At 42.3% G+C, this 18,086-nt stretch overlaps 1 protein-coding gene across 3 annotated transcripts in view; it reads left to right on the top strand.

The window, feature by feature from the left end:
* rnf19b (ring finger protein 19B) overlaps positions 1 to 18,086 on the top strand; it is a 161,450-nt gene extending 143,364 nt beyond the window's left edge. For all 3 annotated transcript variants that reach the window (XM_080211662.1, XM_080211661.1, XM_080211660.1), the window contains 8 exons: positions 1,385 to 1,581; positions 4,613 to 4,757; positions 7,080 to 7,242; positions 7,947 to 8,061; positions 9,302 to 9,442; positions 10,597 to 10,804; positions 12,065 to 12,199; positions 15,701 to 18,086. In XM_080211662.1, coding sequence (XP_080067788.1) covers positions 1,385 to 1,581; positions 4,613 to 4,757; positions 7,080 to 7,242; positions 7,947 to 8,061; positions 9,302 to 9,442; positions 10,597 to 10,804; positions 12,065 to 12,199; positions 15,701 to 16,139 — 1,543 coding nt within the window. In that variant the 3' untranslated portion in view covers positions 16,140 to 18,086. The remainder of the gene's footprint in view (positions 1 to 1,384; positions 1,582 to 4,612; positions 4,758 to 7,079; positions 7,243 to 7,946; positions 8,062 to 9,301; positions 9,443 to 10,596; positions 10,805 to 12,064; positions 12,200 to 15,700) is intronic.

The raw sequence follows: 18,086 nt of genomic DNA, 5'->3' as shown, positions 1-18,086 counted from the left end.
GAACCTGGATTTATATAGCACCTTTCGTGCTCGCAGGATGTTATAAAAAAAAAACACCGCTAATGAAATATGTTTGAAATGCAGTTACTGTTGTAATATAGGGAAATGAAGAATCATTGTGTTTCATTTCTCATCTGTAGTCCAATAAACATCCACCATATTGAGAGAAATAACTTTGGGTAATTCTGGACATGTATCTCAGGATGCTGGCGCTGTTAGATGCATTGTTAATATCAGCCACTCCCTAGTTATGTACAGGTAGGGGAATGATACCTTGTACTTACTCCATCTACACAACTATTTTTTAAAAAATCCTGTACAAATGAGTGATAACTTCCCACTTCACAGTACCAGTGTCTTTCTATTCATAGAACAAATCTGCTAATGGTGCTCTGTTACCTGCAGTTTTATGCTACAGTTTTGGTTCCCAACTGTGTTAGAACAAAGAACAGTACAGCACAGGAACAGGCCCCTCAGCCTTCCAATCCTACACTGATCACGTTGTCCTACCTAGACCAATCGCTAATATCCCTCTGTTCCCCATTTGTTCATGTATCTATCCGGAAAACATAACTACCTCAACCACCTCACTTGGCAGTACATCGCAGGCCCCCACCACTCTCTATTTTAAAAAAAAACTTCCCCCGCACATCTCCACTGAACCTTTTCCCCCCTTATCCTGAACTTGTGCCCCCTTGAAATTGTCATTTCTGCCCTGGGGGAAAAAGCTTCCAACTGTTCACCCTATCTATACCCCTCATAATTTTATAAACTTCTATCAGGTCAGCCCCTCTCTTTCCAGAGAGAGAGCAATCCCACTGTACTCAATCTCTCCTCATAGCTAATACTCCATACCAGGCAACATCCTGGTAAACCTTTTTTGTATTCACTCCATGTCCTTCTGGTTAGTGTGGTGAACAGATTTTGGACGCAATATTCCAAATGTGGTCTAACCAATGTTTTATACAACTGTAACATAATTTGCTACAGGTGGATGTGAGTTTGTGTCTACACTTTCCTTGTTCAGTGAATTCTTGACCTTAATCATAACATTGATAGGAAGTGCAGGATGGAGTTTAACTTGCTTTACAGCAAGAAATGAAAATAGGAGGTTATCACCCAAGTTGTCTTTGAGCCACTTCAGTTGCTAGTTATAGATTAGAGCTCTAATAGTCCACTTCAATGGTAAGAAAGTGGCTAACATCCCTACATTCACATCTCAAAAAGAGCAGGAAAATAAATGTTCCGTCAGCACTTGGAATATCCTCCTTCCTATTGCTGGAGAACTCAAAGAATAAAATTCCAAAGAACACCAACATTGCATGAGGTATCATCCTGATTTATTGACTACATTTTCAGTGGCATCAATTACTTTGTTTTCCAGATATGCAGTGATTGCCTATGGATGTGCGAGCTGTCCGAAGATCACCTGTGGGAGAGATGGTTGTGGCACAGAGTTCTGCTATCACTGCAAACAGCTCTGGCACCCAAACCAGACCTGTGACAACGCACGTCAGCAGAGAGCTCAAAATCTTCGCATTCGTACAAAGCAAACTTCGGGCTTGAACTATGGCCAGGAGGGTATGTTGGAGAGTGTCTACAAAGTCATGATTCTTACAAGTTGAACAGTATGAAGTGACCAATATAGAAACATAGAAATAAGGTGCAAGAGTAGGCCATTCAGCCCCTCAAACCTGCTTTGCCAGTCAGTTAGATCATGGTTAATCTTGTATGTCAACGCCACTTCCCCCTCATTATCCCAACCCCCTCCCCTATATCTCTGGAGGTATTCAAGATCTCCTTGAAGCCTCTTTGTGTCCTCTTCCACAATTCACATTCCACTTAGCCTTGTGTTATTCACAAACTTGAAAATATATATTTGGTCCCCGTGTACAAATCATTGATATAGCTTCTGAATAGTTAAGGCCCAAACACTGATCTTTGCAGTTTGTCACTAGACACAGCTGAAAATTACCCAATTATTCCGACTCTCTGGTTAATTGACAAGAAACAATTTTCAGTCCATGCTAGTATACTATTCCCTATCCCATACTCCCTAATTTTGTTTAATAAACTCTCAAAAGCCTACTAAAAATTCAAATTCACCGCGTCCCCAGGTTCTTCCTTGTCTATTCTGCTAGTTACATCCGCTGCTCTCCATCACAGGAAAAACCCTCGCAAGAGTCCTGCTAAATCGTCTGGTCACTCATCTGGAGCTGGGCCTGCTTCCAGAGTCTCACTGTCGCTTCCGCAAAGGTCATGGGACTATTGACATGATTTTTGCTGCGTGCCAACTTCAGGAGAAGTGTCAGGAGCAGAATCGCGAGCTCTAAACAACCTTTGTTGACCTCGTGAAAGCCTTCAACACTGTAAGCCAACAAGGCCTGTGGAGGATCATTGCAAAGTTCGGCTGCCCCCTCCAAATTCATTCGGATGATACGCCAGTTCCATGATGGCCAGAGTACTGGATGGTGGAGAATCCTCTTGAGGCATTCCCAGTCACCAATAGTGTCAAACAGGGCTGTGTTTGCACCCACTGTTCAGCATGATGTTTACTGCCATGCTGAATGATGCCTTCCAGAACAGTGTTGCTGGAATCAGCCTCAGGTACAGGTGGATGGGAAGCTCTTCAACCTGAGGAGACGTCAAGCTATAATCAAAGTGAAGGAGACTGTTCTGAGAGATTTCCTCTTTGCCGATGACTGCGCCCTGTATACTGGCTCAGAGCCAGAGATGCACGTCAGTATGGACAAGTTTTCCACAACTTGTGACAACTTTGGACTCATCATCAACATTAAAAAGACCAAAGTCATGCACCAGCCTGCTACTCATGCACTGCACACAGAACCCATAATCACATTCAAAAGGCAGAAACTACAGGCAGTGGACCAGTTCACTTATCTTGGCAGCACCATCTCCCAAGCAGTGACTGTTGATACAGAAGTTAACTGCAGAATAGCAAAGGCAAGTTCTGCTTTTGGTAGACTGCGCTCCACTGTATGGGAACGTCGAGGAATCAGCCCAGCAACAAAACTGAAGGTCTACAGCGCCGTGGTACTCACTACCCTCCTGTATGCCTGTGAAACGTGGACTGTATCGAAGGCATGCAAGACAACGCAATCATTTCCATGTGACTTGTCTTCGCAGAATATTATGCATAAGATGGCAAGATAAAGTATCAGACACTGAAGTTCTCTCTAAAACAAGTCTACCATCAGTCCATACACTGCTGATGAGAGCGCAGACCTGGTGGGCCGGTCATGTCATCCGTATGCCAGATGAGCACATACCCAAGCAGCTCTGCTGGAAAACGCTCCCATGGAGGGCAGAAGAAACATTACAAAGACTCACTCAATGCCTCCCTGAAGTTGCTTGACATTGACATGACCACCTGGGAAATGCTGGCGCAAAACCGCCCTACCTGGCGCTGCCTCTTCCACAGGACTGTCGAGCTTACGAAGCAAGGTGCATTGCTGAAGCACAACTTAAGCGTGAACTGCGCAAGTTCAGAGCCGCCAGCGAAACAACCACAGTGCCTACACAAGTCTGTCCAATAAGTGCCAGGACATTCCGTGCCTGTCACCTTCGTACACATTGCATCCAGTCTCAACATGACTAATGGTGTCAAGGTCCTCATTGATGACAGACGAACAACAGTTATGTCCTCAAAACATCTCAATATGTTTGTCAGACATAGATTTATGGAAAGGAAACTATGTTGACTCTGTTCAATCTTGCCATTATTTCCTCAGTGTTCTGGTATCAATCCCTTTTATAATAGATTCTAGCATTTTACCTGCTAGTGATGTCAGGCTAACAGATCTATAGTTCCCCGTTTTCTCTCCCTCCTTTTATTAAATAATGGGGTTACATTTGCTGACCTCCAATCTGCAGGAACCATTCTCAAGTCTGTAGAATCTTGGAAGATAACCACCAATGTATCCACTATCTCCACAGCCATTTATTTTATTTTAATTTAAAGGCTTGATAGGCCAGTGTTTTTTTTATTGCCCATGAGCCACTGCAATCCATGTGGTGTAGGTACATCCACAGTGCTGTTAGAGATGGAGTTCCAGGGTTTTGATCCAGGTGTGACAGTGAGTGTATTTCCAGGTCAGGATGGTACGTGGCTTGGAGCAGGTCTCTATTTCTTGCCAGTTTATTCTCGTATACTATTTACCCTTTCTTTATCAGTTTTGTTGTCCTCATTTGCTGAATTCTTAAAAAAATCCCAGTCTTCAGGCTCCGTCCTCAATATCCATGTATGTACGGCTTAATTTCAAAAATCATTAAGAATTTGTATATACCAACATGAGCGAATGTCACTGCACATTTGTGAAACAGCATTCCACTTTCTTCATAGTGTCACCTTCAAATGTTTATTCTTTTAAATGTTTCAGGTAAATTTAATCAAATATATTTCATTTATATACTGTCCCAAAATAGCTTGAATTTTATCAGCTGTATCCAATTGGAAACCAGTTGGGGTCCTGTAGATGGCACAAAGAATGTATAATGGTATTTGCATTTTATGCCCTTTCACACTTTGTATAGATTTGAAAACTATTCAAAGACTAGTCCTTCATTCGCTTCTTTGATGTTTTCTTATTAGCTGATGACATCAAGCCATGTCCGCGATGTGGGGCCTACATCATTAAGATGAACGATGGGAGCTGTAATCACATGACATGCGCTGTTTGTGGCTGTGAGTTCTGCTGGCTTTGCATGAAGGAGATCTCCGACCTCCATTATCTCAGGTGAGAGTCAAGTTCTTGGAAGGTTTGAAAGTTGTGTTCTTGAACTTGCAACCATTTGTGGGGAGCTGGTGGAAATCTGTCACTTTTTAATCAGAAATTTGCCTTTTGCATAATAATATATAATTGCCAGCAATGATACAGTGCTCATTTGATAAAGCAGTGAGTGAATGCTGTGTAATTTCATATAAAAGGCATAACAAAGGAAAAACTCGCTGTACTCCACATGGGGTCTGTCCAAAGCAGAAGCATAATTTACTCTTATATTACGGCCCCTCACTTAAGGGTCAACATTATGTTAGCTTATTTGTTTTGTGCCTGTGCACTACTACTAAATGATTTGTTTTAATGGACATCCAATCCTTTTAGTCTTCTAGTGCTCTTAGTTTCTCTCCATTTGGGAATTTTCTGATTTGTCATTTTTGGATCTAAAGTAGATAACTTCATGCTCCTTCACTGAGCTTCATCTGCCACTGTTTTTCCCAGTCATTGAATCAGTCAGTAACTTCCTGATCCCGTCTACCTAACCTACTGCGTCTCTTAGTTTGATGTGAGCTGCAGGTTTGGATAAGCAACTCTTAAATTCTTCTTTCAAGCCATTGATTACATTAGTGAAAAGCTGAGGCCCTGGTAGAAATCCCTAAGGAACAGTACTTGTCACATCCCCCGCTAATCAGAGAGTGCATTCCCTCTATCACTATGATCTGTTTTCCTACCTCCCACTCAATTATCTAAAATACATCCAACCCTTTAACTCAGATGTGAGAGTACCAACAGCTGAGCCACAATGACATTTCTCGAATGGGTGATTCCGATCCAGAAGGTCCTGGATTTGTTTCCTGGTACCTTGCCCTCCGCTGCATCGGCTTGTTCCACAGGGAGCAGCAGTTAGCAAATTTATAGTGAGTCTCTATTTATGGACTTCGGAGGAATCCCGTGCTCCCGATCACTGTGTAATGCTAGAATTGTTTCTGTGCTCTGGCCTGTCTACTGTTTAAATTGACAAATCAGTCCAATGATGTGCAGGTTAGGTGCATTGGCTGTGCTAAATTGCCCCTTAGCTAGTCCCCCTGACACTATGATAAATACATGGAGCTATGGGGATAGAGCCTGAGTGGGATTGTGGTTGATGCAGACTTGATGGGCTGAATGGCCTCCTTCTGTATTGTATGGTTCTATGATTCTATGTACATTGCCATTTGAGCTCCAGAAGCCTGTTATGAATGCAGAATCTTAACTGACATAAATCAATGCCCACAGGAATGAAAATTGGTGGAAAAGAAAGCTGGTGTCTCTGGTCGTGAGAGATGATGTAAGAGAGGGAGGCGACAAAATTTTCAAGTCCAATTTGATTCTGTTTTGGCACCAGTATCACACTAAGTTTTCCACCATGTCTGCACTAAGTTGTGAGGAATGCTGAAAATGTCAGCCCTATCCTTCAAAACTGGCCTCCCAAGCCGGTCCTTGAAATGTCATGGGCAGCATGGTGGCACTGTGGTTAGAACTGCGTCATCACAGCGCCAGGGACCCAGTTTCAATTCTAGCCTCAGATCACTTCTGTGTGGAGTTTGCACGTTCTCCTCGTGTCTACTTGGGTTTCCTCTGGGTGCTCTGGTTTTCTCCCACACTCTAAAGATGTGCGGGTTAGATTGGCCATGTTAAACTGCCACTTAAGTGTGGGGGGTGGGGGGTGGGGGGTGGGGGGTGGTGGTGGTGCTAGCATGGTAAATAGATGGGGTTAAAGGAATAGGACCTGAGTGGGATTGTAGTTGGTGCAGGCTTGATAGGCCAAATGGGCACCTTCTGCACAATGATTCTATCCTCTGATTCTATGAAATCCGCCTGTTACACCGTCTTTGTTTAAAGCTTGGGGAGGAGACATGTAGCAATCTCACTTTCACATTTCCACTGAATGGTAAGAGCTGATGGTTCGTTAGTTTTCCTTTTCAATCTTTAGAAATTCCCCAGTGCTAAAATAAACCCTATTGAAAGGCTACAGGTTTATCACACAAGTGCTAAACTCTCATGTTCTAAGCAGGGTGTACAAGATAAAAATCACAAGCCTGAAATGTTAACTCAGATGCTGCCTGACCTGCAGAGTATTTCCACTGTCTGTAGTATTTTGCCTTTTCCATTGATGCTTGTTGCCTGTCTTGGATGTATTAGTTGGCATGTTGATCTAGATCAGGGGTTGCATGTTGTCCTCCTGCTGTCGTAATGTTGCCATCTAGTGGTATCTGATGAACTTTGTGAATGCCAAGTCTGAGGTTTGATATTTTTCTCTTCCTGTAACAGTCCTCGATTTTCTTCTCTTTTCACTTCCAGCCCTTCCGGCTGCACATTTTGGGGGAAGAAGCCATGGAGCAAGAAGAAGAAAATTCTCTGGCAGCTCGGCACGCTGATTGGTGCTCCCGTGGGCATTTCCCTTATTGCTGGAATAGCTGTTCCAGCCATGATTATTGGCATCCCAGTTTATGTCGGTCGGAAGGTAAGAAAGATTAACGTAAGGTCCATCTGCTCGTAACAATGGTCTTTCCTTCCCATTCTTTGAAACCTCAACATGACAATTATTAAGAAATAGGAGCAGGGTTGACCCCACTGACACTCAGCAGCAGCAGTGTGTACTATCTACAAGGTGCACTGCAGAAATTCACCAAAGATCCTTAAGACAGCAGCTTCCAAACCCACAACCGCTTCCACCTAGAAGGACAAAAGCAGCAGATACATGGGGCGTTTGCATGTGTCTTTGCCCCTGGACAATTGCATTAGCTAATTTGCAAAAGCAGGTTGCCTCACATTCTTTAAAAAGAACCCGGGTGAGCACTTGGCACATCACAACATTCAAGGCAATGGGCCAAGTGCTGGCAGACAGGATTGGGTGGGAGTTCAACAAGTTTTGTTTCTCGTGTGGACTGGATGGGCTGAAGGGCCACTTCTGCATTGTACAATTCTATGAGAATGGGGAAGACAATTCTTTGCTCCCACTGCTCATACTAAAACAAGCACAGATGCATGTTACTACATACAGTGACCTCTACATATGACCCATGCTGTACAACCTAAACCTGTCAACTTCAGCAGTATTGTCCCTTAAGATGGGAGAAAGTTCCTGAATCTTATACATACCTGTTCCTTTTTGAAGATTGTTTGAATTGGTGAATAACTGAATTAATTCTGAATTTTATTTTTTAGATTCATAGTCGCTACAAAGGAAGGAAAACTTCAAAGCACAAAAGAAATCTGGCAATCACTGGAGCGGTTACCCTGTCTGTCATTGCTTCTCCTGTGATAGCTGCTGTCAGTGTAGGTAAGATCTACACTTGTGGCTAAGATTGCATTTCACTGCAGATAGATTACGCACCAGATGACCAATATACTGTTGAAATCAGATTCTCTGTTTTGACTCCATCTTCAAGTTGCAGGAACGGGAACTTTGTATCCAAAACTTTCCTTCTGTCCCCATTTTCAGATCCTCGAATTGCAAATACAGCAACTGAAATGAGAGCTGTCAGCTTCCCCAGTATTCAATGTGCACTGAGCCTTTGGTTTTGCTTGAGAGTGTCCAAATTTGAGTGTTGTAAAAGGGACAATGCATGGACATGTTCCTTCTGTTTGCAAAGGACTGGGGCCCTGTGTGGGAATATATGTAGCTTCTGGCACACAGGCAAGTCACATCTTAAATTGGTTTTAGCATAATCAGGATTGCTTAGTAAGTGTTGTTGCTGCATATGATGGCAATGCCTTGCGTGATCTGAGTTGACTTGCCTGGTTTGAATTTAAACAAAAGCTTGGCAGTTAATTATTTCCTGGTGCATTCTCCATGGCAAATCCTCCACCAATCAGAGCCGACTTGCCAACCAATTGGCACCCTGTTTTTATGCAGTATGAATTGTTGTTCCCATTGATATTTTATATTCTTGTGAATCTATCCTGACGAATGCAACATTCAGATATACATTAGGAGCAGGCATAGGCCACTCGGTCCCTTGAGCCTGTTCCCCAATTCAATAAGATCATGGCTGATCTGATTGTAACCTCAACTCCTATTTCCTCCTACCCACTGGTAACCTTTCATCCTCTATCTAGCTCTGCCTTAAAAATATTCAGACTCTGTTTCTTCTGCCTTTTGAGGAAGAGCGTTTTAGAGACTTGTGGCCCTCTGAAAGAAAAATAGTCTTCTCACCTCTGTCCCCCCACTAGTTCTAGATTCTCCCACATTAGGACACATCCTCTCCACATCCACCTTATCAAGACTGCTTAGGATCTTAAAGGCTTTGATCAAATCACCTTGCACTTCTCTGAACTCCAGCAGATTCAAGCCTAGTCTGTCCAGCTTTGACATGTTAATTAACATCTTCTGATAAACTACTATTTACAGATTTTTAAAAAAAAAGTGGGTGCGTGCAGAAAATTTGAGTGATTTCTATGCAAATAAGTAAAATTAGCTCTGCTGTAATTGGTTCCAACAGTCCAGCAAGATGGAGCACTGGGACTTGGCTTTTTTTCCCAGTGAGACTTGGTTAAAGTCTAGTCTATTTTTCTTTCAGGAATCGGTGTCCCCATTATGTTGGCTTACGTTTATGGTGTGGTTCCTGTATCACTTTGCCGTGGTGGTGGATGTGGAGTCAGCACAGCCAATGGAAAAGGAGTGAAGATTGAATTTGATGAAGATGATGGGCCAATTACAGGTAACTCTGACATCACTGTGTTGTTAGTCATTTTTAAAATGAATTAATCCGTATCCAGCATTGAATTAGAAATTGCATTCAACCATATTGCAACTTTCTCAGGAGGTTTAGCATTTTTGTGTGGATGTCCCCTGCTGTCTACTTGTATCGGGAAAGTGGTGTTGAGCCTGAATGACAGAGCAGACTCAAGGGGTTGAATGGCCTACTGCTGTTCCTGTGTCTGCTCACCTGTGGCAGCTATCTTCGTGGTGCATTTGTTTGCTCACTAATGTGTATATGTTTGTTCACCTGACTGTGTACATCTGTTTGCTCAAGTTTGTGTGTGTGTGTATGCATCCAATCCATGTGAGTTCCCACATCTGTACATCTTTATTTACTGTTTTGCTGACTTGCTTGCACATCTCTGAGCTGAACAGTAGTTTACTGTCTCTTTCATACATGTGTATTGTTACAATTCCAAAATGAAACCATTTGATAGGTCCTAACATTCTTTACAGTGGAAAAGGAGTGAAGATGGAAGAAAGTTACTGAACAAATTCACAGGAGTCTGCTGTTGAACTTGCAACACAAAGAATAAAACATTTATTAAACAAAAAAATTAACTATATTACAGCAGACAAAAAGGTTGGGAAAACTCTAAATACAAATACAAGAATAGTCTTCATATTCACAATATTATTTTACCCCCAGTAATATCTCAGTGAAGAGTTACCACTAGCTTGACAGAAAGGGCTTCTTTCTTGGGGCTGGCACAGTTACACATGGTTTTCCCCTAGTGAGTTCCTGAGAATTCACTTGATACTTCTCACCCCATATCTCAACATGGCTCTGAAATCCGCACTGTAAACTTACTGTTGCATCAACTGCAGAGCAAATACATGAGGTCCTGACTATACATTAGTTTTGTTAAAGTTAAAAGAATAAGAGTTTGATGACACATCAAGTAGGTCAGAACTTACCTTTTAAAGTCTCTCAAAGTGAGTATTTAGTGGCATTTTGCATTCCTGAAGAGGACAGGTAGCAAGTAAATAAACATTAAGTAATCATGAAAAAAGCTTCTGACAATAGGCCCATTAAACGAGATCATTTTCTTTCTCTCCCTTCCCGTGCTCTGTCTTTTATTCTCTCCTGCTAATTTCCCCCTAATCTTTCAGTTGCTGATGCGTGGCGTGCTCTGAAGAACCCCAGTATTGGAGAAAGCAGTGTCGAAGGGTTGACCAGTGTCCTGAGCACCAGTGGCAGCCCCATAGATGGCGTGAGTGTAATGCAGAGCAATTACAGTGAGACTGCCAGCTTTGCAGCTTTATCAGGAGGTACGCTGACTGGAGGGGTACTATCTGGAAGCACTGGACAGCATGGCAGGTATATTTTAAGTCCAATTTTGTCTGTAAAGATGTGAAGTAAATTGGCGATTGGGCCACAGTTTAGGCTGGAATAATACTTGATCATCCCATTGTTCCAATCCAGATAAAAGTTCACTCCAGATAAGATGACTTCCTTTCTACCTTGTATTGTTTTGAAAACCCTGTGTGCTAAAGAATTGTAAATTAAACAACAACACAATGCCATCACTTGTATATTGCTCTTGGAGTATGTTCATAAGAACATAAGAAATAGGAGCAGGAGTAGGCCATCTGGCCCTTCGAGCCTGCCCCGCCATTCAGTAAGATCATGGCTGATCTGTCGTGGCTCAGTTCCACATTCCCGCGCTCTCCCCATAACCCTTAATCCCCTCTCTTATCAAAAACCCATCTCCTCCTCCTCGTTAACATAACAATAAGACAGGTCTGGCAGCATCTGAAAGGAGAGAAAATAGCTGATGTTTCGAGTCTAGATGACCCTTTGTCAAAGCCCTCTAGTAATCTGGACTCAACACGACAGCTCTTTTCTCTCCTTACAGATGCTGCCAGACCTGCTGAGATTTCCCAGCATTTTCTCTTTCACTTTCAAATTACAGCATTTGCAGTAATTTGCTTTTATAACATAAAGACACATTGTTATGCAACAACATTACCACTGGAAGACAATAGCAATAAACAGAGGCAAAGATTGATATGACGTCTGTAATTGAAATTTGGAGGAACCCTTCCCGTTTCAGATCTGTTTAAAATGGATAAAAGTACAAAGTACAGCCCTGTCTCATAGTCACCACTGAAGTACAGAGATCAAAATCAAGAGTGGAGACAGCACCATACCAATACTTTCAAATCTGGCTTACGGAGTTAGTGAACTATATGATGCTATGAACTATTTCTTCTCCTATACATTTCACATACTGTTTATCTGTCATTTTGGGGTTTATGTATTAATAAAACTGACAGGTGTCTCTCGGTAGACTGAATACACTTTCTATCATGCACTTATTGTAGAAAAGGAAGGAAAGAGTTATCAGGTCTAAGCCAGGGGCTTTACACAGCAGGAGGCTTGCACAATGATGGACTTGGGAAGTGGTTGCAGTCACATATGATACAGTCAGTCATAAAACTGATGGACTGTTGCTGAATCTGGGGACGAAAAGGAAATTCGAGTAGTTGCTTGAAGTTTAATGCCATATTGAAGAGAGAATTTAATTTGATAATAAACCCAAGTTTATTATGATGTTTTTCCATATATATTTTGCAGGTTGGAGATTCGGGCTGATATTAAAAAAAGCTACAGTTTGAATAAGGATTCCATCAGCCTTGGAGCAACCAGTGATAATGCCAGCACCAGGGCAATGGCAGGTTCTATCATCAGCTCATACAACCCACAGGACAGGTAAGATAGGATGTCGGGATCCTATTGAAAACAAAGTAGCATCTTACCTGAGGAACCTCCTTCCAATAGATAGTGAAATTGTTTGAAAATAGTTCCATGCTTTATAATTCATATACTCAAAAGTATTTAATATTGTAAATCCAGGTTCATTTCATTGTGGCAATACATTTCTCTTAATGTCAGTTAGCACTGGGAGTCTGGAAGCATGTTACTCTCTCTTGTTTTCCCAATTGCACCTTTATTTGAACCTAGAGAATGAGAAACACAAAAAGGAAGTTTATGCCCAAAGAAAGTCCATTGCATAGAGTTCCTAACTTTGCATCCTTTTGTCCTCACATCTCACAAGATCTTACTCTCATAAAGTTGTTTGTTAATAAATCATCAACCGTCTCACTAGGAAAATAGAAACATCTAATAACAAATGCTGGAGTTACTCAGCAAGCTAGGTAGCATCTGGGGGGGAGAGAGAGAAACAGTTCAGTAATTTTCCCAGAACTGGAGAAAGATAGAGTTGTAACGTGTTTCAAGCAAGCACAGAGGAAGGAAGGAGTGAATAAGGAGTTTTTTCTTAAAATGTATTTATTGGTGCCATAAGTAGTTTATGTTACCACTACAATGAAGTTATTGTGAAAATTCCCTAGTCGCCATACTTTGATGCTTGTTCAGGTATACTGAGAGAGAATTTAGCATGGCCAATGCATCCTAACTAGCACATCTTCTAGACTGTGGGAGGAAATCAGAGCAGACAGAGAGAATGCACAGACAGTGACCCCCAAGCCAGGAATTGAACCTGGGTCCCTGGTGCTGTGAGGCAGCAGTGCTAACCACTGTGCTTCTATGTCATCCCCCCCGTGATGTCGTGGAGAGTAGGGATGATGGTGCAAGGGAAAAGGTGATGGTACAAATAAAGAAACGAAAGGTAGCCTAGAGGAGGTGTAAATGGCATTAGCAGCATCATTATAGAGGATTGGTTGTCAAATAGGAGGCAGAGAGTGGGGGTCAACGGGTGCTATTCGGATTGGCGGATGGTGACTAGTGGAGTGCCCCAGGGGTCGGTGCTGGGGCCTCAGCTTTTTACCATTTATATAGATGATCTGGAGGAGGGAACCGAGTGTAGGGTGTCGAAATTTGCTGATGACACCAAGATTGGGGGAACGGCAAATTGTGCGGAGGGTGTGGAGAGTCTGCAGAAGGATCTAGATAGGCTGGGTGAATGGGCCAGGAAATGGCAAATGGAATTTAATGTTGGCAAGTGTGAGGTGGTCCACTTTGGTGGGAATAATGGTAGGAAGGACTATTACTTACAGGGCGAAAAACTGCAGCAGGCGACGGTGCAGAGGGACCTCGGGGTCCTTGTGCATGAGTCGCAAAAACCCAGCCTGCAGGTGCAGCAGGTGGTCAGGAAGGCAAATGGGATGCTGGCCTTCATAGCGAGGGGGATTGAATATAAAAGTAGGGAGGTCTTGCTGCAGCTGTATAGGGCATTGGTGAGGCCGCAGCTGGAGTGCTGTGTGCAGTTTTGGGCGCCGCACCTGCGCAAAGATATTTTGGCCTTGGAGGGAGTGCAGAGGAGGTTTACTAGGCTGATGCCGGAGTTGAGGGGGTTGAGCTATGAAGAGAGGCTGAATAAACTAGGCTTGTACTCGTTAGAGTTTAGAAGAATGAGGGGAGATCTCATTGAGACGTATAAGATGATGAATGGGATGGATGGGATAGAGGTGGAGAGACTCTTCCCGCTCAAAAAAGACAGTAGGACTAGGGGGCACAGCCTCAGGATAAAGGGGGGGCGGTTTAGAACCGAGTTGAGGAGGAACTTCTTCACTCAAAGGGTGGTGAATCTCTGGAATTCTCTGCCCGTTGAAGTGGTGGAGGCTCCCTCGCTAAATATTTTTAAGACGCGGGTTGATGGGTTTTTGATAAGAGAGGGGATTAAGGGTTATGGGGAGAGGGCGGGAAAGTGGAACTGAGCCACGACAGATCAGCCATGATCTTATTAAATGGCGGGGCAGGCTCGAAGGGCTAGATGGCCTACTCCTGCTCCTATTTCTTATGTTCTTATGTTCTTATTACCGATAGCTACAACCCAAAGAAATGGGAATAGTGGTTTTCATCTGAAGTTATGGAACTCTCAATTTCAAAGGCTGTTAAGTATCAAATCTAAAGATTAGGTGTCATTCCATGAGATTCTGTTGAACTTATTTGGAGTGGTGTAAGAGGCAGAGTGGGAGTGGGGCTGCGAATTAGTGACAAGTGACTTGAAGCTCGGGGTTGCACTTGTGGACTGGGCTGGCATGTTCCTCAAAGCAGTCATGCAATCTGCTTTTGAACTGTAAGAGAGCCCACATCATTAGCATGGAATACAGTACACTAAGCTGAAACGATTCAAAAATTGTAACATCTTCTAGCATCATATTCTGTATCAAAATCCACCTGATGTACAATTTCCTCCAAAATTGAAATTGTTCAGTTATAGAGGAGCAGTGTTACATTAGCAGAGATTAAAAACTGGAACATTTCTGCACTCCACAGAGGGTTGAAAACTGCAGTGCTCACATTTTGCTCAGATTTGAACCAATTATCCTAGTGGCCTGTTCAGAAATGTTTTAAACAACAGATTGAAAAAAAAACTATATTTAAACATTGTGTTTTAAAGCAAATAGTATTACTTTGCCAAAAAGGCACTGAGATAAAGTTGATTAATGTTAGAGTCAACTTTAATGCTTCCATTAAAGCTGCAAATGGTGAGCAGTTTATCTCAATAGCCAACAAATGTCTCACACCTAATATTGGAAAGTCTCCGTTTCACACTCTTACCAAGACTGATCTGATTTGGTCTTTGTTTCTGGCTTTAAACTTGGTGATAAAACAGAGGCACGGTTAGTCGCATTTTACAACAGAGACTGGCAAGGCTGAGGCTTGGGCTGGCTCGGAAGAAGAATTCAGGAAAGCAGTTAGGAGTTATCTTCTTCAAGTCAGGCAAAGTGGCCGTTTGTGATGGGGAAGCGTATCATTTGCATTATTTTGTCTGATTATGCAGATTGGGTGGCATAGTGACACAGTGGTTAGTGCTGCTGCCTCATAGCGCCAGGGATCCAGGTTTGATTCCCAGCTTGGGTCACTGTCTGTGTGGAGTCTGCACATTCTCCCCGTGTCTGTGTGGATTTCCTCCAGGTGCTTTGGTTTCCTCCCGCAGTCAGATGTGCTAGTTGGTTGCAGTAGCCATGCTGAATTCTGAATTTAACTTTGAATGAGAAAAGGGCTTAATGGCCTTGCCTTGCCTGAAATACAGATTAATTGGACAGAAATTATACTCAAACATGGTTCCAATCACAAAAGGGTATGATTGTTGCAGTTAGAGTATGGCATATTCGTAACTAAGATGCTCAGACTTTTTGTGGAAGTGACCAAACACCCTTATAACCGAGAGAATATCTAAAACAAAACCTAAATTTGCAATGGAGGATGTCAAATGAAGTATTTCATTTAATATTTTTATTCCAGAGAGTGCAATAATCTGGAAGTGCAAGTTGACATTGAAACCAAACCTAGCCACTTGTGTCTAACCAGTGGTAGCAGCATTGATGAATCCCTTCACATTCACACTCAGTCAGTGGAGGGACTCTGCTGTGAAGAGAAGGACAACTCGTACAACAGTGACCACAGAGACTGCATCACCAGCAAAACATGCGACGTAACACTTGCTCAACCAGAGAGCATAAAAAGTGATGAAGATAGCACAGACAGTCAGTCCGATGACGTGCCTGACATTAGTTATGACGAATGTGATTCACCTAGTCCAATTAATGGTAGCCAATTGGAGATTGCTGCTTCAGATATCAAGCTCTTAAACAACGAGAGCTTGGAATGTGACGTCGATGAACAAAGGGAATATATTCTTGACAAAGATGGGCAGCCAACAGAGACTGTATACTATGTCTAAACCCACAATCATCACTTAATTCATCATCACACAACATGCACCTTACTCTTCAGCCATGGAAATATATTCGATGTCTCATAATGTGTTTAAATGTACAAGATTACATTGCTCAATCACATCTTTGACGAGTAAATAAAGATATTAATTGCTTAGTTTCTTGATTAATTTTGTGAAACCTGTTAGCACTTTCACTGTTACTTTTGCATGAATTTAAGCAGAGCTGTTTGTTTCTCAATTCTTCCCAGCAGAAAAAACCCTCAGCCCTATGGGAATGACGGACATTTCAAAATTGTTCTCAGTCGCACCAAATGTGAAGTTTTGCTAGGGTGCTGGCTGATTTGGAGCCCTGCTCTGTCTGAATTGTCAGACCTACATTCTAAACAATAATAAATAGATCCTACACATGGTGAGTGGGGGTTTGGGTCTTGCAGGGTGCCACATGCCAATGTGCTTACAGACCAAGTGAGGACATTGAAAGGTAGAGTAATTAAAAATAGTCTTTTATTTGGATTTTCAGATCACTTCAAGCTTTGAACATGCACCTAAACAGATAAAGTTGTTGCTGCAAGGTCAGTTGTACTAGTGTAAGCTGGTCTCGGCTACACACACCCAGGCGGTTGTAGATTTGAGTTTTGTGATGAGGAGAAAAGGAACATCCGTCTCTCTGTGAGAGATTGGAACAAATGAAAGCCTCGTTGTGACTTTGATCAAAGTGACTATGGATTTGAGCATAGCCCTTGTAACATTCAGTTTCTGTTAGCAGATGGTGGTGGGAATCTGAGTTATGCTAAGTCTTTATACTGTTTGACTGATCACAAGAGGGTTTCTTCTTTAATCGAACGTGTTTTGACTGAACAATGTCTCATTACCTGAAATGCCTTCTAAACAAGCCTGGAATGTACGAGTGACCTTTTTGCACAGCAGTTTTCCAGGGACCACTCTTATTGCTGATGAGATTACGTAATAGCCTGATCTGTGTATTTTATTGGCTATTGCAATTCAAAATATTTCAGTAAGCTATCTGGGCAATGATTGTCACACTACCAGGCTAACTTGAGATACTGAGGACCGCTTAACGTCTCTCAAGTCAGCCTATTCTGTTTTAAATATGATTTCTGATTGCATTTATCTTATTGTGATTGTTAAAAGGTAAAAGAATGGAATGGACAAAAACCAACATATCTTTAATTTATGATGTTTTGAACCAAAGTAAACAATTGTAATTGTGTTTTCTGATTTATTAAATGCTACTGTGGTTCTTAAATTGCTTTAAACACAGTTTCCTTTTAAAACCAAGAGTCTGGTCTAATGTAGTAGGTAAAGACTGTGCTGTTTAACAATAAAGCCTAGTCCAAGTTTTGGTTTCCTCTGTGCTGATCTCAGCTGGAAGGCAATAGTGATTCTACAATTGCTGTTAGCACCCCAGGCTGCAGAAAATCAGGCAGAGTTCCCACTCCTGAATGCTGTCAATTGGCCCCTGTGTAAATGCCAAATGAGAACAGGATCTGATTTGGCTGTGATGCCCTCTGTAATTGACAGCTTGTTGAGTGCTGACATTTGTACGTTTAGGATCACATCAGGAGCAACTTGTTGACAAAATCCTTTGAATGCTACTGTTTGTCTGTGGAGCTGTACTCCAGCAAGTCAGTGCCTCCAAGAAAGGACTGGGAATGGCATGGCAAAATACTTGAAATAAATCCCTGGTAGTGGAGTTTTATTCTCTGTGGATTGTCACTCCCTGAAAAACGTGCAAAGCTGCAGAGCTTTCCGGCTCCCTGATCCTACCACAGTGCCACAGACACAACAGATAACAGTGCAAACGAGAATCTGTCATCAGGACAGATCTTGTTTTTTTTTATTTTAAAACTGCCACTTTGTTATTGCTTTATGTAAATAAATAAAAAATAAAGCAAATCACAGGGAAATTGCCTCTGACATTAACTTTCA

This window comes from Carcharhinus amblyrhynchos, chromosome 24 (genome assembly GCF_965287045.1).
Source record: "Carcharhinus amblyrhynchos chromosome 24, sCarAmb.v2.hapA, whole genome shotgun sequence".
In the NCBI taxonomy this organism is placed as follows: Eukaryota; Metazoa; Chordata; class Chondrichthyes; order Carcharhiniformes; family Carcharhinidae; genus Carcharhinus; species Carcharhinus amblyrhynchos.
Note: the sequence above shows the minus strand (reverse complement) of the source record. Positions and strands in the feature narration are given on the sequence as shown.